At 54.1% G+C, this 23,240-nt stretch overlaps 1 protein-coding gene across 2 annotated transcripts; it reads left to right on the top strand.

Moving 5' to 3' along the window:
- Window positions 1-907: 907 nt before the first annotated feature.
- STK40 (serine/threonine kinase 40) lies at window positions 908-19,852 on the top strand (the record flags this gene model as incomplete). Of its 2 annotated transcripts, none has more annotated exons than XM_084243038.1 (10): window positions 908-1,022; window positions 4,162-4,247; window positions 4,619-4,762; window positions 7,014-7,241; window positions 8,059-8,111; window positions 13,520-13,635; window positions 16,539-16,683; window positions 16,829-16,948; window positions 17,948-18,032; window positions 19,371-19,852. In XM_084243038.1, 10 exons carry the CDS (start codon window positions 911-913, stop codon window positions 19,587-19,589), a joined length of 1,308 nt encoding a protein of 435 aa, XP_084099164.1. In that variant the 3' UTR covers window positions 19,590-19,852. The 2 variants fall into 2 exon arrangements, with proteins under 2 accessions (XP_084099164.1, XP_084099163.1); XM_084243037.1 differs by having other exon boundaries at window positions 911-1,022; window positions 4,135-4,247.
- Between the last annotated feature and the right edge of the window lie 3,388 nt (window positions 19,853-23,240).

The following is a 23,240-nucleotide window of genomic DNA, read 5'->3' as shown; positions in this document are numbered from 1 at the left end:
CCCAAGGGAAGACTTCTCTCCATTCACAGAGTGTCTGCTGGGCCAGGCCAGGCCACGATGCTGTCTGCTGGTGTGCAGTGGCTTTATTTTACTTTTTTACGTCATGGAATTTTTACCCTAGTGGTGGTAGACAGATGTTAAGCATACAAATATACGAATAAATACGTAATCTTAAAATATGGGACGTGTTCTGAGGGAAAAGAGACTTACTGGGACTTACTCATATACATGCACAATATGTATTTTTCCCCTTACAAGTAATTAAGGAAAAACTGAAAATAGGAGTGAGGGAAGAGAGAGTAAAACCCTCATTGACAATTTGGAGGTGTTCTTTCTGTCTGAGAGAACCAGAGAGTGAAGGAAAGCTTGAGAGCGGAGACCCTCAGGGCAGTTATCCATACTCCATGGATATAAGACCCCCCACCCCGCCTCTCCGCAAGACTCATGTCCTCATGCCACTTCCGGGCCCAGTTCCCACCATTCCCCAGAGACGAAATCAGTACAGGTGCAGTGGAACCCAGGAAGTGGCACGCCCCTCGGGCCCCTCGGCTTAGGGGCTTGGGGGAGGAGGCCTCATTTTTGGGAACAGTCACATCAGCTCTCCTATGTCTGGCAATTTCTTGGGGCCCGTCTGGCCGTAACAGCTACACAAATCCACTTTCTGCTGCCTGAGCAGACTACTGCCTTGCTGCCTTGAGCACATCCACCTTTAGCCTCCCGTTAACCCCAAGTAAAGGAGCTGCAGTTCTTTGTCCCTGGGAGCCTTGGATGTGCCCCAGGAAGGGGAGGAGGTGGCAGCAGCAGCTGCGTGACACATCTCCAAGTTAGAGATTTTCAGGCTGGGTTAGCACAAGGAAATTCGCTGACTTCCTCAGTGAAAAGGCCCTTTTCTGTCTGTCTAGAGCTGAGAATGAAGCGGAGAGCATCAGACAGAGGAGCTGGGGAAACGTCGGCCAGGGCGAAGGCTCTAGGAAGTGGGATTTCCGGAAATAATGCAAAGAGAGCTGGACCGTTCATCCTTGGTAAGCCTCTGCCCTCCGGTGAGCTGGTTATGCTGGGAGCAGGAGCGGGTACTGGCTTGCACAGTCTCACTGTGATAGGCAGAGCGAGGCATGACACTCGCACAGCGTGGGGTCCTGACCAGCCCTCAGCCTGGCCCTAGCTTCACCACTTTAAATGCAGTATAATTTATGTCGGCAGAAAATCTGGAACCTTAGGTCACTCATTTTTGTTGAAGCTGCATGCTTTAGACCAGTTTCAACTGAGAACTAAATTCTGTCCCTTCCTCTAGAGAATCCTGTGTGTGCCCCACAGTGTTACACAGGGGCAGTGGACAGCAGCTTTAGAACCCGAGGCCACCATTCAGGGTACTCTTTGAACTTTTTTGGAGGGCAGAATTCATTTCACAAAGTGATATAACCCACAAACTGCTTGTAAAATAGGCATAGAAATCCTGTAGAATAGGTGTTCCCAGTGGCCCAGAGAGCCACAGTCTTTTCGTTTTTTGCTTGATGTCAGAGGCCCGGGAGGTCAGTCATGTGTGCTCAGGCTTGCATGTGGGTTAAAACAGTGCCAAAGACAATGCCATGGTTGGGACAGGTTACTGTGGCTTCTTGCCTATGTGCTAACAATTGCAAGACCACTCATACTCTGGTGCAACTACAGTGGGATATATTTAACAAACAGGAGGCTGGGGAAATAAAGAGTTTTTTTAAGACCACAAGTGGCTGGCTATGTCATCCCAGATAGTGTCCAGAGCGTTCAGTAGTCCCCACCAAAGGCCACTCGCGCAAGATGGTGTTATCCGGTCGATGAGGGCCTGGAGCTGGTGGCATACCAGTCAGCAGTACACCAGAGTCCAACTCACCTTGGTAGCTGGAGGTGCTCACAGGTGGGACCCTTGAGGTGACACCGCAGCAGCTCACAGCAACAGTCTCGAGGCTGGGCTGGACAGCACTGGACACTGAACTGGACAGCAATGGAGGCAGCAGCACCAGGAAGTTGTGCTGGACATCACAAGCGGTGGACTGCTCAAAGGTGGCCAGACACAGAGTCAGTAGCACTGGTTAGCACTTGTCAGTGGTTCCCCCTGCAGGCAATGTCAGAGGCAGGTGCCACAGCCTAGTCTCTGCAATCTACAGAGGTCTGCAAGTCTGCTGAGTCCCACAGAGATTGTCTGCTCCATGCTTCTTTGGAGCTCATCTGCTGAATCCTTTTAGAGGTTGGATCCTGAGTCCTTTCTTCCGAGACCTAGAGTAGAATGAATCTAGGCTGGCTTCTGCCCTGCCTTATATACTCTTTCAGGGTTCCCTACCCTACTGCAAGCCTGATTAGACCATTTTCAATCCTAAGGGCACCAATCAGTTTGCTTCGATTTTTCAATTAGAATAATTAAGTCACAAACTGAACTCAAATCTGATTGGTTCATATCTTGAATCGATTCCATTTACAATCCAGGGATCAAACACAAATACAATCCAGTGCCTGCACAGACTCGGCAGGCCCTGAGGTTAGGGTAGGTTCATGGGTGGGCTGGGAGGACCCATGGCCAGGACCAGCCTCAGTGAGGCCAGAGGTACACTACACCCAGAGCCCCTTCAGCAGGGCCTGGTGTAACAATGCAGGAAGGTTGGGGGCGGGGGGTGGGGTGGGAGAATCTGCAGCAGAACTGGGACACAGGTCCCTGCCACTGCAGGGTGCACCAGTGCGCCACTGGGAGCCCACCGTGTTGACCTGGCATTTTGTGGGCCTCTAGTGCCTGCGGCTTGCTGTGGTGCTGGGGTTATACCAGCAGGGCCCAACACTCCTCTAAGCAACACCTGTCCAGGAGCAGCTGCTGGAGGTGTGACCTTGCAGCTGCAGTCCCAGTGGGGCTACATGCCCTGAGAAGGCAGGATGGGAACCACCGCTGCCCAAAAGCAGCGCACTTGAGCAACAGGCAGGGAAATTCTTGCCACTGCTGTCCAAGTGGATGCCCCCAGAGCCTCGGGTCTCCCACACTCAAACTTGGCTGGCACTGGGAAAGGGGGAATGCCTATAGGCGGAGAATCTCAGCCCTGACAATCTGCATACCCAAGGCCTCTGGTGCTGCAGAACTGAGTTACAGGGTGAGCACCCCAAATCTCCTGGCAGCCAGAGACTGGGCATGAATTTTTGGGGCAGCACCTTGGATTTGTGAGCACAGCTCCACTCATTCAGCAAATAGTTAACAGTGCTGTGTACCAGGCCTGTGTTGTTTGCAGCAGTGATAAGATAGACAAGTTCCACCCTCACTGAACTTAACATTCTAGCTGGAAAAAGAAACAGTAAACAATACACAAGATCATCACAGACCACTGAGTGCCTGGAAGGAAGTAAACAAGATGATGTATGTGAGTGTTAAAAGGGCTTAAAGATAGTGTAGGCAGGAAGGTCTGTATGGGGAGGTCACCTCTGAGCTGACACCCCAGGATGAGGAGCCAGCCACATGAAAAGCACTCTAGAAGGAACAGCAAGTACTAAAGCTCAGAGGCAGGAAAGGAATTAAACAAGCCTTAGCAATTAAGAGCCCAGTATAGCTAGAGCTTGGTGGGGGTGGGGTGGGGAAGTGCAATCAATTAGAAAGGAGATAAGAACAAAATCATGCAAAAAAGGAGTTGCTCATGTATTAAGAGCCTCGGAACTCTAATAAGACTTTCACTGCATGGTGACAGTGACATTTTCTGATTTATGCTCAGAAATTTCAGGCAGGGCACTATCACAAGACAGCCAGCAGTCTGTGTCTCCAGGAGTATGGGGTTTCCTAAAGCTGGTACTTGGACAAGGGCCAGGCAGTTCTATCAGAACTGCCAGGGAAACGTGTTACAGCCACAGTGTTCTGGATCTTCACCCTGGAGCCGCTGATTGAGAGCATCCAAGTTGCACCTGGGACCTTTCTTTTTTGAACACATGCTCCCCAGAGATTCCTGCATGTACCTGGAGTCCCTTTTTTGGAGAAGTGTGCCTATAAACGCCAGGTGTACCTCAGGCAGATGCACATACAACTTCTATGCCGGGGAGGTGAGGTGATTACAGTGGGCATGATCTGTGGTGCCCTCCTGAAGAGAAGATCTAGCCAAAAAACCACATGGTGCCACAAACACAGGTCCTGGAAAGTAAGCCAGCAGCTTCTCTTTGCTGTAGGTCCCCGTCTGGGCAACTCACCGGTGCCAAGCATTGTGCAGTGTTTGGCGAGGAAAGACGGCACGGATGACTTCTATCAGCTGAAGGTAAGTGAGACACCTAACCGGGAAGCTCAGGGTCCAGGGGCCGCCCTGTCAGCCTGAATCCTCCCCTCTCCACCTTCACACCTGCGCCACTTGTGAACAAGAGTAGCACCGTTTCTTCCCAGGAAGCAATCAAGTTCACACAGTCTCACTCAGAACGACTTGATTTCAAGAGCTTTATCTGTGCATAAATTACACTGCTGTCACATTAAGAAAAACTTCAGTTTCGTGTATGCATGTGTGAGTGTGTGTGTGTTGGGGGGGGGTGTTGCATGGTGGAACATGAACCCCCTGCTTTTCCTGTTCTCCTCGCTCTGCTTTCTAAAGTGTTTTTGGTTTTGTTTTGTTTTTTGTGTGTGTGTGTCTTCCTAAAGATCCTTACCCTTGAGGAGAGGGGGGACCAAGGAATAGAAAGCCAAGAGGAAAGGCAAGGCAAGATGCTGTTACACACCGAGTACTCTCTGCTTTCCCTCCTCCACACGCAGGATGGCGTGGTTCACCACCATGGGCTCTTCCAGGTGAGTGGCAGAGGGCGCGCCCTGCCCTCTCAACCCTTGGTGCCCCCGCAGGCTGGGTGCATCAGGCTTCCTGGGCAGGCGGGCAGGAGGTCCGCCCGGGGCTGGGCTAGCACTGCAGCCCTCTGCTTGACGGTCACCATGGCAAATAACCCACAGCTTATGCTTTTCCAAGAAAAGAGGAAAGCAGGAAGTCGCTTAAAGACACAGGCTGTGGCTGTGTTGTCAGGAATTAGCTCGGCTAGGGTCAAAGGGAGGGCAAGGAGGAAGACTAGGCACTCGGTGCTGCCTGTAGGTCTCCACAGTTGTTTCGGTGCCAGCAGTCCTTTTACTTGCTCAGGCATTTTAGTTTGTTCCACAGTGTCCCTGGTGCTTGCGTGTACCAGGACCCTGAGGAGAGGTACTAGCTAGCAACTTGTACCCTGCAAAGAGCCCTTCTGCGGACAGGACTGAAATTGTGTCTGTAAAATGAAGAACCAGGTTCAGAATGCCCAGGGGCCTCAAGCTCAGGCTCTGGCAGCACCTCTGCACAGCCCTGAGCCAGGCTGCTGACCGGGCTGCCCCTTGCTAAGATGGAGCTGGAATTTCAGAGGCAGATGGTATCACGGAGGGCATCCAGACTTTGGGACCGACAATCCTGGGTTCAGGTCGTGGTGGTCCCGGCCCCTAAGCCCCTAATTCCTCCTCTGTAAAGTGGGAATAGTAATGGTGCCCACCTCGGAAGGTGCTGGGAAAGATGACTGAAAAGTGCCAAATAGCACGCTACCCCGAGATGCTCTCGTTATTATTCCTGGCAATAAAAACTTGTCCACCTGATTTTCTGAAATGAATAGAAAATGCCTCTACTCACACACATGTCCCCAACCAGAGGCAGTTCATTATCATTAGGCAACTCCAAAAATTGGTTTCCCTTCAAGATGAACTCAAATTGAGGGGGATTGTGATTTCTTAGTATTTCGTTTTTTTGTTTTTTTTTTAAAGATTTATTTATTTATTTATTTATATATACCAGCACTGGGTACAGTCAGAAGCACAGAAGGGTGAGAGAATTCACCAGAGCCAGAGCGGGGAGCAGAACAGGCAGACTAACGAAGTACACTGCTGAGGGGAGCAGCGGGCGGCAGGAGAGGTCTGCGCGCCATGTGGGACCCTCCTCCGGTGGCCGGGGAGCAGCCGGGGATCGAACCGGTGCTGCAGAGGCTGCAGGCAGCTTCGCAACCCAGTGCTCAACCGCTGCGCCACCAGGGAGGCCCGATTTCTTAGTATTTCATCTCTGACAAGCTTCCAAAGCTTGGCCTTGGTTTTTGTCATTTTGGGAAGGAGAACCTGGATGATTAACAGTATTTCTAGACTCATCTGTGTTTCAGACTCTGGGCTGGTCCTCTCGGAGATCAAGACTAAGAGACCTGATCCTGCTTTAAGGGGAAAAATGATATTTGGTCCTCAGGAGTTCCCCAGTGGCCACAGTCAGCCTGCTGGGGATGAGACCAAAGGCTTCTTCAAGCTAGCAGGACCCGATTTTGCCTTACTTGAGATCCTTTTCAGTAAGGAAATGGATCCAGAACTCGCAAGCCTCCTTAATGAGCCCTGGCTGGGACAGGACTAATCACTTGGTTGTCTTATTACTCTCTCAACAACCTGTGAGGTAGGCATTGCTAGCTCCCTTTTACAGAGGAGCAATGAGCGACTTGATGGGGTGAGCAGAACTGCCCCAGGTCCCACAGCTAGGACAGGGCATTGCTGGGGTGTGAACCCAGTTGTCACAGGCCACTGCCACTTTAAACCACTGTTACATGGCTGCCCAGAAGCCTGGCTTCCATGTGAAGGCAGTTCTTGGATGCACAAAACACTTGACCTCTTCCGTCATGGACATTGGAAGGAAGTTTACACTGGTCATTGCTGGAATTCCCAGGAGTGTGATAGACGGGGGAGGATGTACAGGGCCCTGAGTTTGCTGCCTACACACTGAGCTCAAAGTCCCTTTGGCTTTAAATGCCCATTCCTGATCCAGAATCTGTATTAGGAACCAAGCGCGAAGCCTGAACCCTTGCTGATTTAACTTCAGCCACCGACTAGGCTATTCTGAACAGCCCGTGGTCCATGCTGCCTAGGCCTTGGGCGTCAACCGCTCCACCACCCCATATACAGCTTGTTCCAGACTCTCACTGGTCTGTGCTGCCTTCCAGATGAGAGCTCCAAGCCCCGTCCTTGCAGGGCCTGCAGCTCAACCCTGGTCCACTCCCTTCCTTCCCAGGACCGCACGTGTGAAATTGTTGAGGACACAGAATCCAGCCGAATGGTTAAGAAGATGAAAAAGCGAATCTGCCTTGTCCTAGACTGCTTGTGTGCGCACGACTTCAGCGACAAGACCGCCGACCTCATCAACCTGCAGCACTACGTCATCAAGGAGAAGAGGCTCAGCGAGCGGGAGACCGTGGTCATCTTTTATGACGTGGTGCGCGTGGTGGAAGCCCTGCACCAGGTGAGCCCCGCTCCCCTGTAGCCCATCCTCTGGCCCAGGGCATCCTGGGTCCCCCTGACAAAGGCCTCTGGGCCCCACATGATACAGAAAGCCACCTTCTTACTGAAGCTCAGTGGGAGCAGCTCTTTCCTGCCTTCACCCAGAGGAGCTTTACAGCTAAGTGTTCAGAGGAAAGCAGAGTGACATGCGCACCAGTTGAGGCCCAGCGCTCCAGCCGCAGCCCAGCTCCCAGGGAGCACTCCAGGGCAACTGAGCAGCACAGTAATTCCCCGTCAGAAAGGTTAAACTATAGTTCCAGCTTGGGGGACAACAATGAAATAGCCACTCGACTGGCCACAGCCTGTCTAAACTTTTCCCAGGATTAGGGGTGAAAGGTACCCCAAGGCACAAGTTAGAAGGGCCTGGACCTCTTCGAGGGCCAGTTTCTACAGGCCCATCCCCAGAATCTTGAAAGTTCATTGCTGACCCCAGATCCAGCAGATGCTTCTTTGATGTGTGATGTTTGGTGGAGTCGAAGAGAAGAGAGGGGTGGTTTCCTCATCAGCTGCCCTGAGGGAGGACGAGCTGGGAAACCTCCCTGGGTGGGGTGGAGACTGCCCGGGCTCCCATATTACCCAATTCGTCACCTGGCTAATGAGGCCTCAGCATGGTCCTGATCTGCCTGTGGCTTACAGATCAAAGCACGACACTAAAGAGACATATCCTGGCACTTTTCCTGCCTTCCCAAATACCTGGAGTGCCCCCATCTTACAGGCTAGCCAGGTGCCACCACAGCTCTCACCTTCATGGAACAAACCACGTACCTCTTGTTTTCCAGAAAAACATTGTGCACAGAGACCTGAAGCTTGGGAACATGGTGCTCAACAAGAGGTAAGGTTTGCCTTTCTTCTTCCGTGGTTCCTCATGGGGATCTGACCCCAACAGCTTCTTCTCCCAGGAATCCCAGCAGGAGGGATGGGGTATCTGCTTCTGTCTTCTGCCCTATGGGAATATGGTACCACTAAGAATGGGAGTCTTGAAGGCCATAGAAGGAACTGTGGGAATGGGTTCAGATTTCAGAGCCCCCACCCCCCATGCCATCCATTTGTCAGGCCTCACGTGCTCTCAGTGAGAAAACTGAGGCCATGCTTTGGTGAGTTCTGAGGAGAAGATTGAGATGTCCATGCAGACTTACTAGAGGGTGCTCTCAGGGAGAAGGAGGTGTGACTGACCTGAGGTGTGGTCATGACAGGACATCGTGGGAGCCTGATGTCCCACATCAGGGTAGGGGGTATGGGGTGCTGTGCCCCGACTGTGACCTGCCAGTGAATGTGGGCTGTGTTGGGGTGGGGCATAGCCTTGGCCAAGGGGGCTTCCTGGAAAAGAACAAGGTGCAACTGGACAGAGCCAGCACTCCCAGCCGTGGGAAGGAATGATCTTGCAATCGTGGAGGGGATCTGGGCTCACCCCAGTGTCCTCGGTGAACCAGTGACAGAGGGAGACCACGTGAGGTCCCTGCCTCAGGCTCTCACCCTATCCCATTCAGGCACAGCGTCTGAGCCCTTCCCCAGTGATCTGGGGCAGCACCAGAGGATCACCAGCCAGGCATGGCAGAGGCTTAGGAGCAACAGGAAGAGGCCCCTCTCTATGCGCCACCTCCACCCTCAAAGCGCAGAACTGAGAGGGCACATCTCCCTCACCTGCTCCCCTGAGCCTCTCACCCTGCCCCTCATCTGTTAGAGTGAGCCGGAGGGCTCACCAGTTGGCAGGCAGGCAGGCAGAAGGAGTTGGTGGGATTTGTTCCATAATGGGTTGCCGACGCTGGCAGGACCCTTGGTCCACTGTCCAGTGAAATGCCCAAAGGCACAGTGAAAAGGAAACTGCAGGGAGATGGGCCTCTGGAAAGGGGTTTGGGGGCCCCAGCTCCTGCAGCGCCAGCCTGAGAAGCTAGCAGGACATTGCTGTACCTCAGTGCATCTCCACGTGTCCAGGAACCCAGCATCCGACAGGGCACTGGCCAGAAAGCGGAGAGCACCGTTTGGGGGTCGGCGTGTGGAGCGGAGAGGCAGCATCTCTGCCATCTGAATCAGTTCATGAAAGATGAGTCAAGATCTGCCAGGCTGAGAAGTGATAAAAATGTGACCTGTCGTGCTCTACAGGGAGAAGGGAAGGGAACGGAAATTCCAGGGTTGCTCCAACTCTGCACTGTTTGAGAGAGTTAGTGAAGGAGGAGAGGGACAGGACTTGGGTCACCCTGGCTTGCAGCCCAGAACTGCCTCATAAATACCCTTGAGACCATGAATTCATTCATTCATGTGCTGAGAAGCTGCTGTCGCAAAGCTTCCATTTCCTCACCTATGAAGGTGGAGGTGGTTCTCCCTCCCTGCAGAGATTAGCCTGCGACATGAAACTGCCTGACAGGGTTGGCCTGTCATAAGCGCATTCCCATACTAGACCTGCCGGGGACTGGAGGCCCACTGTTTGGGGGTGGCTGAGGGTGCCCCGGCCCCAACTCTGAATGGTGCCAGGAGGCTGACTGTCCCCTCCCTGAGAGCACATTGTCTAAGAGTCAGGAGACTTGGGGCCTGGACTTCTGCAGGAAGTTAGGCCAGTCACCATCCCACTGTCCGCAATTCACTGTGCACAGAGGGCACATCAGTCCTCTGGCTGCTGAGCGCATGACCTCCCCAGCCCTCTGTGCAACTGTGGCTCTAAATGAGCATCCCCTGTGTGTCACAGAAACACACAGTTGAGGCTCCCAGCTGCTAACCCCACCAGCACTCAGGGACCTTTGTCTCCCTGAGGGTTTATTTCCAGTACCATTTTTCCAGGCCTCCAGGTTCTGGGAATGTAGTCAAAAGGTCACACCTTTCAAGTATGGCCAGTGTAGCTTAGTGACTCTGCTGTGTGGTGTGTGTCTGTCTCTGTGTGCACATGGACATGCATGTGTTCATTTGTTTGTGTCCTTTTCTTAGAGGTCTAATTGGCTTTATTAAATGATTCATGGATTAGGCGGCATCCCATCTAAGTGCCACAAGGACCTGCACAAAATGGAGGCTGTTTGTAGACTGAAATGCCGGTGTGTGCACATGCGTGCACGTGTGTGTGTGGTGTGCGTATACGCTGTGCACATGTGTTTCTCAGGTTGCAGAGCACCAATACCTGCGTCTTGGCTGCACTCCCTTTAGTCCAATAATCCCTTTGTCCTGCGGCAGTCAGAGGTCCGGCCTCCTGTCATGTTCGTCATGGGTGCTCCAGGACGAAGCAGGGTGGTATGGGGCAGGGATGGCTGGTGCCCAATGATGGCTGGTGCCTGCTCCACACCCCCTACTCCAGGACCTCACTTTCATCCCTGGAAGTTGAAGATTGATCTGGAGGAGGGGGTGCACCTTCCTGCCCTGGTAGTGTGCCCTTGCCCCAGCCGGAGCTGCAGCAGACACGCTAGAAGCCTTGTCTACCCCCGGGGAGGACACAGGGAAATGTGTTTGTGAGGCAGCTGCCAAGGACGAGTTCATTCACCCTGCTTTGGATAAAAGACAAAGGTTGAAATCTGAAATCCCCTTTTGGGGTTATGTGAGGTTTGCTGTGGGTTCTTTCTCCTTCCGCCTTGCTTTGGGTAGGCAAGTTGCACACCAAGTTCCTAGAGAAGGAGAAAAACACTGTGGTAGCCCAGAGGGCCATATCTAAAGAATGACTCACTCAGAGCAGCTCCTGTTGACGCACAGCTCTCTCCCAGGAGCCCTCGCTGCCAGGACAAGACTGGGGGGTCTGGGACACCCGGTGATCTGTGCACACCCAGCCATCTTGGATGCATGTGGTGGGAGTTGGTGGCAGTGCAGGGAGCGCAGCCAAGCTCCAGGAGGTCTCAAGGCTGACCATGTGGTTTCCTCTGGGAGAGACCAGCCTCCTCCGCAGCCACACAGCACAGGCCTGCTCAGAGCTATGTCCCTGCACTACAGAGTCTCAGCTACCTTCTTCTCAAGCCCCGCCTGCCCTGCCCTGGGCACAGAGGGTCAGAAGGTCATGCCAGCAGCATCGAGCAGAAAGCTGAGCCCACACACCCTTGTGGATTGTTGTTACAGTGTGACCCCTCACACCTGCCACCTCGGACGTGGTGTCTTTGTTGGGGTCTCCCATTGGCAGCCTCTGCCGGACCCCCCCTACCATCTGAGGAGGGATGAGGATATAAGCTTGTCACCATAAGTAATCAGTTACTACTTGCCAGTTGCTGGGCCCAGTACTTTTCCTGGGATGGTCTTATCTTGTTAAAGCCTAACACAGTCCCAGGATCTAAGTGCTAATATTTTCCCTGTTATACATATGATGGAACTGAGGTTAGAAAAAGAAAAAATAGTGGGCCTCCCTGGTGGCGCAAGGGGTTAAGACACAACCTATGAGGCTGTCTGCAGGCACTGCAGCACAAGTTCGATCCCTGGCCAGGGAGCTGCCCACATGGCGCAGCAGACCTCTCCTGACTCGCCCGCTGCTCCCCTCAGCAGTGTACTTCAGTCAGTCTGCCTGTTCTGTTCCTCGCTCTGTCCTGTTCCCCACCCCGTCTCTGGTGAATCCTCTCACCGCCCCCCACCTCTGGCCTGTACCCCAGTTCTTATATGCATAAGTAAATCTTAAAAAAAAAAAAAAAAAAAAGGAAAAATAGCATGGCCAAGGTCACACAGCCAGGAGTGGCCAGGCTGGGACAGAAACCCAAGAATCTGACCCCCAAGTCCCCTGGACTTCCTGAGCCATCTTCCCACGTCTGGCGCCTTGGAGAACACATTCCAGCCGCAAGTGGCCATCTCTCACTGGGGAGCAAGCACAGTGTTGCTGCTCGATGGGGACATCCGGCCAAGAGGCCTGAGTAGTTCCACGTTCCACAATGACATGGAAGGTCAGAGCTGGAACAGGCCACTTCTTGGCGTACAAGTATCCCTGACAGAGACACTGCCTACCCCCCGGGACTCTAGCCACCTTAGAGGCCACCAGTCAGATTTCTGTGCCATCTGACCAGACAGGCCTGTATGGAGAGCTAGAGTCAATGTTTCCGTTTGGAAGGCAGAGGACAGACTGGCCTTTGTTTTGCACCAGGCAAGATCTGCCAGCAGAATTCCCCGAGATAGCAAAGGGCTCTCAGAGCCTCTTGGACACCACGCCTGGGGAATTCCACCCTCAGCCACACATACCCGAGGCCCCTGAGCTGAGCTTCCTCTCCAACCTGAGACTTTTCTAGCGAGAGGTGGCCCAGGGCCCTCATGGGGCTTCCCTTCCTGCCATCCTCCCTGGCTTTTCTGCCCTGCTGGCTGACAAGGGAGCACGCCTGTGAGGTGGAGGTGTCCTTTCTCTCAGGTCCTTCCCCGGGGTGAGGAAACCTTCCCTGGGCCTCTTCAGGGGGGCCTGCCCACCTGCCTTCCTGGGTAGGGAGTAAGGCATCCTCTCTGGGCCACTTATTTTGTTCATATTGTAAGCTTCCTAGAAAGGGTCATAACCCATAGCCACTCTGACTAAGTCTTGAGTTGGGGGAGTGCCTGGTTTCTAAGTCAGGGCAGAGTCTAAAGTCCAAGACAAGATGAGTCAACTTGGATGGGGCAGAAGGGAAAGTTAGGCCCCAGGCACTCTTCAGGGACACAGTGGGTACCCAGCAGGGGTCAGCCCAGAGTACAGGCTGGGTTTGGGTCCTGCTACACCACTCGGCAACCGCTTGATCCTCAGCTTGGCCTCCTTTTGTCCGTGCCAGGGTCACATCACCTGGGAAATAGCTGGGCAGTGAGAATGCCCCTCCCCTGCTGCTGTGAGGCAGGTGGAAGGTTGCGTTGGGAGCAGCCCCCAAGTGCTCAGCGAGCTGTAGCATCGCGCTCTGCCAGGACTCAGCAGAGGGGAACTGAAGTCATACCCGAGCGTGCTGCACAGTCCAGCGGCCTGCCTTTTGCTCACGTGTAATGGGGGAATTGAACAAATCTCAGGTTGTTTCCAATGTGGGCATTAATGTGAGGTCATTTTGGGAAGTCTCTGCAAGCTATCCCCAAGTCCTATGCCAGGGTAACAGGTTCAGAGGGCACTCCTGAAACACCTACTTGGTCACAATGACTCAGATCCCTGCCAGAACAGCTCCAGGGGTGGCATCCCAGGGTGACTGGCCTCTGTCAACACACTTGGTGGCACTCTTCATGCAGCCATACTGAGGGCCAGGGAGCAGAAACGGCTATGGGCTTGATCCCTTAGCTTCCTGGATGAGGGGTAGGGGCAGCCAGGGCACCCAAGGGTATAGACACAGAGGTTTGCTCACTCTCTGCCTCTCGCTCCAGGACGCATCGGATAACCATCACCAACTTCTGCCTCGGGAAGCATCTCGTGAGTGAGGGGGACCTGCTGAAGGACCAGAGGGGGAGCCCCGCCTATATCAGTCCAGATGTGCTCAGCGGTATGTGCGTGGTGCCAAGCTCTGCAGCATTTCCTTCATGCCACAAACCAGGGACATGACTTTAGTAGTGGGCCAAACTGGGACCCTACCTCCTGCTACAAAGTTTGGGGTCTCATGGAGGAAGAGAACATTGTCACACTCTGCAGGTTTGCACTCTGTGATTATTGCTTAGAAGGAAAGAAACATGATTTCTGTGAGCACAAATAACTGGCACTCAAAGGACTTCCCTGAAGAAGTCACTTTTGGGCGGAGATTGTAGGAGAAATAGGAATCCATTAAGGTGTGTGGCTGGGCAGAGGTGGCACAGAAACCCATGGGTGGCTGCTGCTCAGAAAGTGAGCCTGGTTCAGGGGAAGCCAGAGAGGTGGGCAGTGCCAGCCCACACCAGGCCCCGGGGAGGTCCTGTTGAGAAACACCATCCTTTATCTCAAGCGCGGGGGGAAGCCACTCACCAGGTCCTGAGTGCCATGGTAAGATTCTCATTTCAGAGACTTAACTCCCTTTGTTCGTTGGTCCAGTCATTCTGCTGGTATTTTCTGGGGTCCTACTGTGTACAAGACACTGTTGTAGACACTTTGGATACAGCAGTGAGCAGGCACACAAACATCCCTGCCTCCTTAGAGGTGAGCTGACTTTCTAAGAGCTGAGACAGGTAATACACAAACGAGTAAGTTACTTGTGTACTTCTTACCTACTGCCCACATCACTAAGTCCCAGGCACTGTGTGAACACGAGATTTGTGCTGTTAAACCACACAGCTACCCTGTGAGGGAAATATTCCAAGTCTCTTCTTTACACAGGAGAGGGAGAGAACACATCTCTTATTCAAAGTCATAGTTAAGAATAAACTAGTAGGGGCCTCCCTGGAGGTGCAGGGGGTTAAGACACAACCTGTGAAGCTCTCCACAACCACTGCAGCACAAGTTCAATCCCTAGCAGGCCAGGGAGCAACCCACATGGCACAGCAGACCTCTCCATGACTCGCCCGCTGCTTCCCTTAGCGGTGTCTTCGGTCCGTCTGCCTGTTCTGTTCCCCACTCAGTCTCTGGTGAATCCTCTCACCCTCCACACCTCTGGCCTGTACCCCAGTTCTTGTATACATAAATAGATAAATCTTAAAAAAAAAAAAAAAAAGAACAAACTAGTAGCTTGAGGCTCCATCTTAGGTCTGCCTCCTGCCTATCTGACTGTAGGCTTTTTCTCTCCCTTCCCCCTTGGCACCCCAGCAGAGGCTTCTGCTGGAATTCAGACCTCTCCTGGGGCTTCCTATGTGCAGAGCGAGTGGTGCCACTTCCCAGGCCTGGGGATTTTGGTTGGGGTCACTGCAGCCTCTGCTAGAGAGATCTGGATGTGGGATGTACCCTAATTCTCCATCTCCCAGCCCAGCCTGTATGCTCCAGGAGAGTCCCCAGAGCCACACTGTAGGTGACAGAGCCAGGAGGATGAAGTAGTAGGTCCTTCCCTCAGCCCAGGTCTGTGAGGTAGAGTCTGTGTTGGTGTCAGGCCCAGGGGAGGAGGGCTGACTCCTCAGCAGTGCCAGGCTATGGTGGCCTCCATGGCCTCTCTCTGGTCAAGTCTTGCAAGATGAAGCAAAGGAACCTGCATCAGAAAGAGCCCTACACTGAGAGGCCAGCGATCTGGGCTCTACTGAACCAGCTGTGTGACTTGGCCTTCTCTGAGCCTCAGACTCCTCCTGGGCTAAAAGCTGAAGACAGCCCTCCCTCCCGCAGTGTTAGGAGAATGGAGTGGAATGATTAAGTGTAAGTGCTGATATGTGGGCTGCAATACCACTTTGATATTCTGTGCGCCAAGCACAGCCCTGGGCACTGGACGTGGAGCTACAAAAAGGCAGACGTGCTCTTGTGCTCATGGGGTTTATAGTCTGGTTAATACCTGGGTGACCTTAGGAAAGTTAGTGATCTCCTTGGCCTCAGTTTTCTCATCTATAAAATGGTCGTGATAAAATGCCCTACTTCAGTGGGTCCCTGTGGGATTAAGATCTTTTACCTAGTGTCTGGCTCAATGAACATTGGCCTCACAAAAAGAAAAGCTTGAAGCTCTGTGATCTCAAAAGCTGAAATTCAGGGAAAGGTCGCCTGCCAGTTAGAGCTTCTGGGAGAGCCTGTCTTTATCATCCCTTTCCAAGTCAGGACTGAAGTTGTGGGTCTCTCCCTGTGGACTGGCCCAGGCCAAGAGTCCACACACACATACCGCACCCCCCAGGCAACAGCACCCTCCCTCCTTGGCCCATGATCCTATCTTAGGCAGGAAACACCTCCCAGCTGCTGCAGAGGAGGTGGGGCAGGCCCTTCTGGAAACCATACAGAGCAAGAGTTGTGACTTGATGGACTCCGCATTGAGGACGCATGTGGTAGAGTGGGGTCATGGGGAGCGACTGCCCTTGAGTGACTAGGGCAAGCTGCACCAGGTCACCCAAGCCGCTCTCGGTCTTTAAGGGTTGGAAAGGGTCAGGGGTAATGCAGCCTTGGAGAAAGCTTGGCAGAGGTTCATCTCCACAACACCGCTTCTATGCCAGCCGGGGCAGAAACGGACTCCCACAGCAGCCTGCTAGAGCTGTAAAGATGAAGTGCAGGTTCAGGGAGGGAGGCCTGTGGGGCCTTCAAAAGGCACAGGCCAAGGCCTATAATGGTATTGTGTACGCAGGCACATGCACACATACACACACGTGCACGCATACTACACTGCTTCACCTTCAGGGGTACTGGAGTCCTTTAGACCCAATGTCCCTGCCACAAATGCACCTTCAGGCCATCCTGGAGGCTGAGGGATACAGAGGAGGGATTGTAGTTGTCGGGCACAGTCCGGTACCCAAGGGGATGACGTGCAGGCCCATCCTCTCTCCTGACACTGGGCTGAGTGTGTGTGTGTTCATGTGCCCACAGGCCGGCCGTACCGGGGCAAGCCGAGCGACATGTGGGCCCTGGGTGTGGTGCTGTTCACCATGTTGTACGGCCAGTTCCCCTTCTACGACAGCATACCGCAGGAGCTCTTCCGCAAGATCAAGGCCGCCGAATACACCATCCCTGAGTGAGTCCTGCCTCCCTGGGGCGGCGGGAGGGAGGCCCAGCCCTTTCGGCTCGAGGAGTGGGGACAACACAGCGAGGCTCGGAGTCCTGGGTAGGAGCCCCAGCACCAGCCCACCCACCTGAGCCCTCTCCTTCTCCTGCGTCAGGGATGGGCGGGTTTCCGAGAACACCGTGTGTCTCATCCGGAAACTGTTAGTCCTCGACCCCCAGCAGCGCCTCGCTGCCACCGACGTCCTGGAGGCCCTCAGTGCCATCATTGCATCATGGTGAGTGGGCGGCGCTGGGCCGGGTTCTGCCCATCCCATCCAAAAAAGCAGCCTGAGGGTGGGCCTGTTAGTCTGCTGTCAGATTTCCAGATTTTTTGACATGGGCAAGATTGGGAGAGTAAAGGCAGGACTCAGGTCAAGCATCTCCTGCATCTCCTGCATGCCAGTGGATACCAGCTATGGGATGGGCATTAGCTCACCATGTTAACACAGACTGTGAGGTAGAAATGGTGCCCCTTTATTGGATAAGAAAACTGCAGCTCAGGGCCTCCCTAGTGGTGCGAGGGGTTAAGCACCTCACTATGAAGCAATCCGCAGCCTCTGCAGCATGAGTTCGATCCCTGGCCAGCCAGGGAGCAACCCACATGGCGCAGCAGACCTCTCCTGACTCGCCCTTTGCTCCCCTCAGCAGTGTATTTCAGTCAGTCTGCCTATTCTGCTCCCCACTCTGTCTCTAGTGAATCCTCTCTCACACACACACACACACCCATCTCTGGCCTATACCCCAGCTCTTATATGTATAAGTAAATAAATCTTTTTTTAAAAAAAAAAGATTTATTTATTTATTTGTACAAGCACTGCGTACAGTCAGAAGTGCAGGAGGGTGAGAGAATTCACCAGAGCCAGAGCAGAGAACAGAACAGGCAGACTGACAAAGTACACTGCTGAAGGGAGCAGCGGGTGGCAGGAGAGGTCTGCGCGCCATGTGGGACCCTCACCCAGCAGCCGGGGATAGAACCAGCGCTGCAGAGGCTGCGGGCAGCTTCGCAACCCAGCGCTCAACCGCTGAGCCACCGGGGAGGCCCAATAAATAAATCTTTAAAAAAAAAAAAAAAAAAAAACTGCAGCTCAGAGAAGCCAGGTCAGTCATGTCAGAAAGGAGCTGTTGACTCCAAACAAGTCTGGAAGCTGTGGGCACCTGGCCTTGCTGGGCTCCTAATAGCCCGGCCTAGGGAGCAGGGGTCCTGGAGCCAGGCTGACTTATCTGCCTCCCTGCAGGCAGTCTCTGTCATCCCTGAGTGGCCCTTTGCAAGTGGTTCCTGACATCGACGACCAAATGAGCAGTGCAGACAGCTCCCAAGAGGTGAGTGTGAGACAGGCCCTCACCCAGGGGCAGAGGAGCATCTTCTGGCAGACCACTGGGCCTCTTTGCCTGCTATCCAGCCTTGGCACAAAAAAAGTGAGACATAAATCCTCAGCCTGGGCCATAACCCTGTGTCTGGCTCAGTAGGCAGTTTCTGTGGCCTAAGAGTGGGCTGTGGGACAGCTGAGGAGGAGGCCTACAGCAGGAAGGCCTCCCCATGGCCCAGCCTGGCCCCTTCTTAGCTTCCTTTCCCTGCCCAGGCCCTGACTCTACACGTGCTAGCCCTTTAAACAGTCACATTTCTCTGCCCCTCTGACTCACAGGCTTCTCTCTCACCCTTCCTGCTTTTCATTTTTTCAGATGATTCATTTTCTCCTAGTTTTCTCTCCTCCCCTGTTCTCTGCACTGAAGAAAGTGCTGGGCCAGGGTGGGGGCCGAGAGCTAAGTGCTAGACAGCACCTGGCAGGGGTGCCCCCTGGAGGCAGGGCCTGGCCCAGCGAAGGGATGCTGAAAGGCCCTCCCTTCTCTGGCTTCTCTGAAGTTCCAAGCACAGGGCAGTTACAACCAGAAAGGACAAGTCTGGAACCACAACATAGGCTCCTGGCTCTTGAGAAGAAAGTTCTAGGTCCTACCCCACAGTTCCCACCCTCTCCAAGGGCAGTTCAGCAACTAAAATTAATCACCCCTAGCATGCCATGAGTGCATCTCACACAGTTCTCACTATAGGCCTGTGTGGCCTTTGTTTTTTGCCTAGTTTTACAAAAAGGGAAACTGGGGTTCAGAGAAATATGCAATTCTCCAAGTCACACAGCTTGCAAGTAGTGGGGCTGAACCCTGACCTCAAGTCTGATTCCAAAGCCCTGCTTTCCCTTTCGCTGAGCCCTGCAAGGACCTGGCACTTCAGCTTATTACTCTCTGACTGGGCCAGTCCAGGGAGCTCAGCACTCGGCAAAGAGAAAAAACAGGGTCTCCTGGGTGCTATGCACCCCAGCTCTTAACACTTGACAGGCCCTGGCTCCCCAGGGGTTTGAGAACCCCTAGGAGATTACTGCCCCACTTCACAGGCGAGGAGGCCAAGACTTCTGAGGTAACGTGCCATCTCCCAAGGTCAGTAAAGTTAGGAAGAGGAGCATGCAGCTCAGATCACAGATCTGTGCTTCAGCAGCGCAGGCTCCAGGTTTGGAGGGCTCCAGAGGAGACCCACACTGTCAGCCGCCTGACTACAGGCCTAAGGGTGTGGCACCCAGGGAGGGAGGCCTCAGGACCAGGCTGTCCCTCACTCACTGCCCTGCTCTTCGCTCCACCTCTCCCTCTCCCTCTCCCTCCCCTCCCACGCAGGCCAAGGTGACAGAGGAGTGCTCCCAGTACGAGTTTGAGAACTACATGCGGCAGCAGCTGCTGCTGGCCGAGGAGAAGAGCTCCATCCACGAGGCCCGGAGCTGGGTGCCCAAGCGGCAGTTCGGCAGCGTGCCACCAGTGCGACGGCTTGGCCACGACGCGCAGCCCATGAACCCCTTGGACGCAGCCATCCTGGCACAGCGCTACCTGCGGAAGTAGCCTCAGGCAGGGGCACCACCCGCCACCTCTTCCAGCCCCCAGCCAGTGTCCTGGCTGTCGGGTCTGTAGTGCTGAACTCTCTCCCAGGCTGCAGCAAGGACAGGCAGGCCAGCCCAGGTCACACATGGGGTCAGCAGAGGTACCACGAAGCTACCTTTTGGAATGATTGCTTGATTGTTTGGTTTTTAATCTGAGAATCCTAGATAACTAATCTGCTTTTAATCATGACGTTTTAATCTACCTCTGTCTCTTTAACCATGCTGTCTCTGGACTGAGTGAGAGGGAGGAGGAGGGAGCCCGCCTGCCCACCCAGGGGCCTGGTCAGCCACCCTGCCCACCTGACCCACCCGGGGCAGCTGCGCCCTACAGTCCAAATAAGCTGAAAGTGCAGCTCAGTGCTGGCTCCCAAATGATACCCACCCCACTGCTCTCCCAGGCCTCTCCCACAGTCTGTTTTCGTCCCTAGACCCCTCAGTCCAAGCTTTGGGAAACCTTCACCTCATCTTAAGCGGAATTCAAATATATTTATTTTTGTACTGAAATCACCTCCTTTCCCATCTCTAGGTGGCTCAGCCCATGGGCACTCCCTGCCCCCAGCCTGTCTGGAAGCAGGGTGTTCACGGCCCACAGATGGCCCCTTCTCTCCCCCAGGCTCAGAGAAGCCCTTTCTTGCCGGCCCCTCCACCTCCAGCCACCAGTCCCTCTTTGTTTCTGGTGATGGGGAGACCTTTCTAGACCTGGTTCTTTTCTCCATCTCAGTAGCTTCTCTGAGGTGCTGTTCACTTGCATTAACCCTGACCTCCCTCCCCACCCTTCACCGTGGTACCGTGGTAACGCTGACAGAGACGTGGGGGGTACCTGGTGGTGGGGCTGCCTGAGAACAGGTGGCCCAGTTTGCACACCCTCCCCACAAGAGAACACCCGACTCTGTTCAAAGAAGGTGGGGGCATTGCCCCTGCCTCATAAAAGATATGGTGTCTCCCAGTGGACCCTGGGGGTGGGAGCTTTTGGGGAGAGGGAGGGGGCCCTGCCTGGTTTGAGAACAGCCCTGCTGCCCTTTTTGAGCCGAGATTTTGAAGTGGATGCCCGTCTTGCCAGAAATGCTGTTCTCACCAGAACGCCCTCCGCTCCCACTCCCCCTCACTGGACTTGACCCTGCCCCCCGACCTCGGAGAGGCCAGGTGTACCCCTCCAGGAAGCCCTGGGTCCTCAGACCCTGCCTGCCTGTCCTTGCTCCCCAGTGGGGGGTGACCAAGGCCTCCAGGACCTTGTTTCCCAGAGTGTGAGCTGTCCCCTCCCCAAAAGCTGACTCACTGTGAGTGACTTGGGCAAGTTCCCAAACCTCCTTGTGCCTCAGTTTCCCCATCTGGAAAAAATGGGGCCACCTCTTGCCAGCAGTAGCAGGGCCACCCACGCCCCTTCATCCCCATGCCCCCATCCCAGCACTTGGGCGTCTCGTGCCTCTGCCTCAGTGGGCCTGTGGGAGCCCACTTGAGCCCAGCCCAGCACTTATACCCCTGAGCTCCCGGATCTGCCTCCATCAGCAGTACAGCCGCTGAGAGCCAGGGTCTCGTGCTGTGGGGGTAGGGGATGCCCTCTTTTCTATTTATTTCAAAAAGAAGTCTCCTAAGGGAGTAGAAGTGCAGTCTGGCCTAGGGCTCCTGGCTCCTGTGACTGTCCTGTCAGGGGCCAGGCCGAGCCCCTTGTGCCAGCAGCCTGCCCAGACCCTCCGGGCCTGCTTGCCACGTGTGGTCTTTTTCCTCCTTTTCAAAGCAATATCCTCTGGTTCTGCAAAGCCCTATCAGACAGACTGGTCCCTCCCAAGGTCAATCCATGTGTCTGATTACATTTCTGGCAAAGCAAATGAGAGGAGTTTGGGTCTGCCCTCACTGGGTGTCACACGCTGAGAGAAGTCCTATTGTAAAGAAAACAAATGGAAAAAGTCACAAAAAAGTTTGTATAAAGACATATTTTTGTACTACATGGGGACTCTTCCTGCATGTTAGCAATAAAACTTCCTGATCTGGAGCCACTGTGGCCTGTATGGACTGCAGTTCTTGCCCCCTCGCCTGTGTCTCCCTCTCTGCCTCCCAGCGCCGTCTCTCACCTGCCCCAGCGAGACAGTGCAGGCTCTTCTGCCATCACGGTCTTGGATGGGGGAGGGGACTAGGACTACCCAGCATTCTCCCAACACCACTGGTCCAGCCTCCAGCTAAGCGCCCAGGTGGAGATGCCCCAATTGGCTTAGCCCCAGACCCGTGCACCCAGAGCAGCCGCACCTGGCAGACATTGATCCTCTCCCTGTCAAGCTCCCAGCTGAGGTGGGGGATCCATGTACTCACAAGCCAGGACAGGGGGGTAAGCAGAAGAGCCAGGCCTGGCCTTTTCCTGCACCACCTCCCTCCCCTGCCCTTCATAGGAAGCAAAGTGGGTTCCTTCCTTTCTTCTTTCCTTCCTTCACCTAAATTTAGACTTTGCCCTGAACATCAGGGCAATGAAACTAGAGGTAGCTAGCCCACCCCTGGCACCCCATGGCACATGGGAGGCCTAATTTTATGTTCAGGAACCCACGCATAGGTCCAGGTCACTAAAGGAGTAGAGAGCCATTCAGGTAGGCGGAACCCCTTCCCAGTCAATGGTCCACACAGCAAGAGAGGGTGGCACCTCTCCAAGATGTGAGAAGGCCCTGATTCTCCGCAAACACTTCAGAGCAGTTCCCAGGCCCCTAGTCCCTACCTCCACCCCACCCACCCAGATGGACCCCAGCAGCCAAGTGGCCACCCATCTTCCCAGCCTCTCCCACACTGATACAAGCCTTGCCCATTCCATCTGGCCCATACCTCAGCTGTCCGGGATGCACAACCAGCAGGCGCCCTCACTTCCAGCCCACAGAGCCACACTGCGGCTCTTCCAGCTGCCACCCTGGTTCTTGTCTCCATTTGCAGCCTCCCCCCTGTCCCCCAACCCAGTCAGCCTGTTCCATGCACAGATACCCCGGGGCACCCGCCCGGTCAGGCTTACACTTGGCAATACCAGCAGTTGCCCATGGGCAGGGACTTTGTCTTGCTCCCTCGGATCCTCAGCACCTACAACTGGCCTGGCATGCGGCTGACACTCCAAAACTATTGGTTTATTGATCTAAACTTCTTAGATCTCACTTCACAAGTTTTTACTGAGAGTCCTGGAAGCAGAGGAAAGGGAACGTTCCAGAAAGGTATGACGTTCAGGAGCCTCCTATGGCTCCCAAAACGCAAAGAAATGTGGAGTTTCCATTGGTTTAGCCGCTGCATGGTCCTCACTGTCCTCAGGGAGAACAGCCTCAGTGAGGCCAGACTGCAGCTCTGAGGCTATCTGAAGTGGGGAAGGAAGTGAGGAAATGGAGTCTCTGACTATTGTTCAGGCTCCAAAGTCAAGTTAGGCTTGTCTTCTTGCCTCTCCCCGCTCCATCTGGTGCCTTTCCTCCTCATACCCCATATTCAATCCACAGCTAACCCTGACAGCCAGCAGGGCAGAATTTGACCACTTCTCCCAGCTCCCTGCGACCACCCTACGTCTTCCGCTCTTCCTTTCAACAGCCCAGAGACAAGCAGCAAGTAAGCTTTTGGAAGCTCAGTTCTCCCTCTCCTGTTTGCACCCCTTGAGGGCTTCCCA

This window comes from Talpa europaea, assembly GCF_964194135.1.
Source record: "Talpa europaea genome assembly, chromosome: 9".
In the NCBI taxonomy this organism is placed as follows: Eukaryota; Metazoa; Chordata; class Mammalia; order Eulipotyphla; family Talpidae; genus Talpa; species Talpa europaea.
Note: the sequence above shows the minus strand (reverse complement) of the source record. Positions and strands in the feature narration are given on the sequence as shown.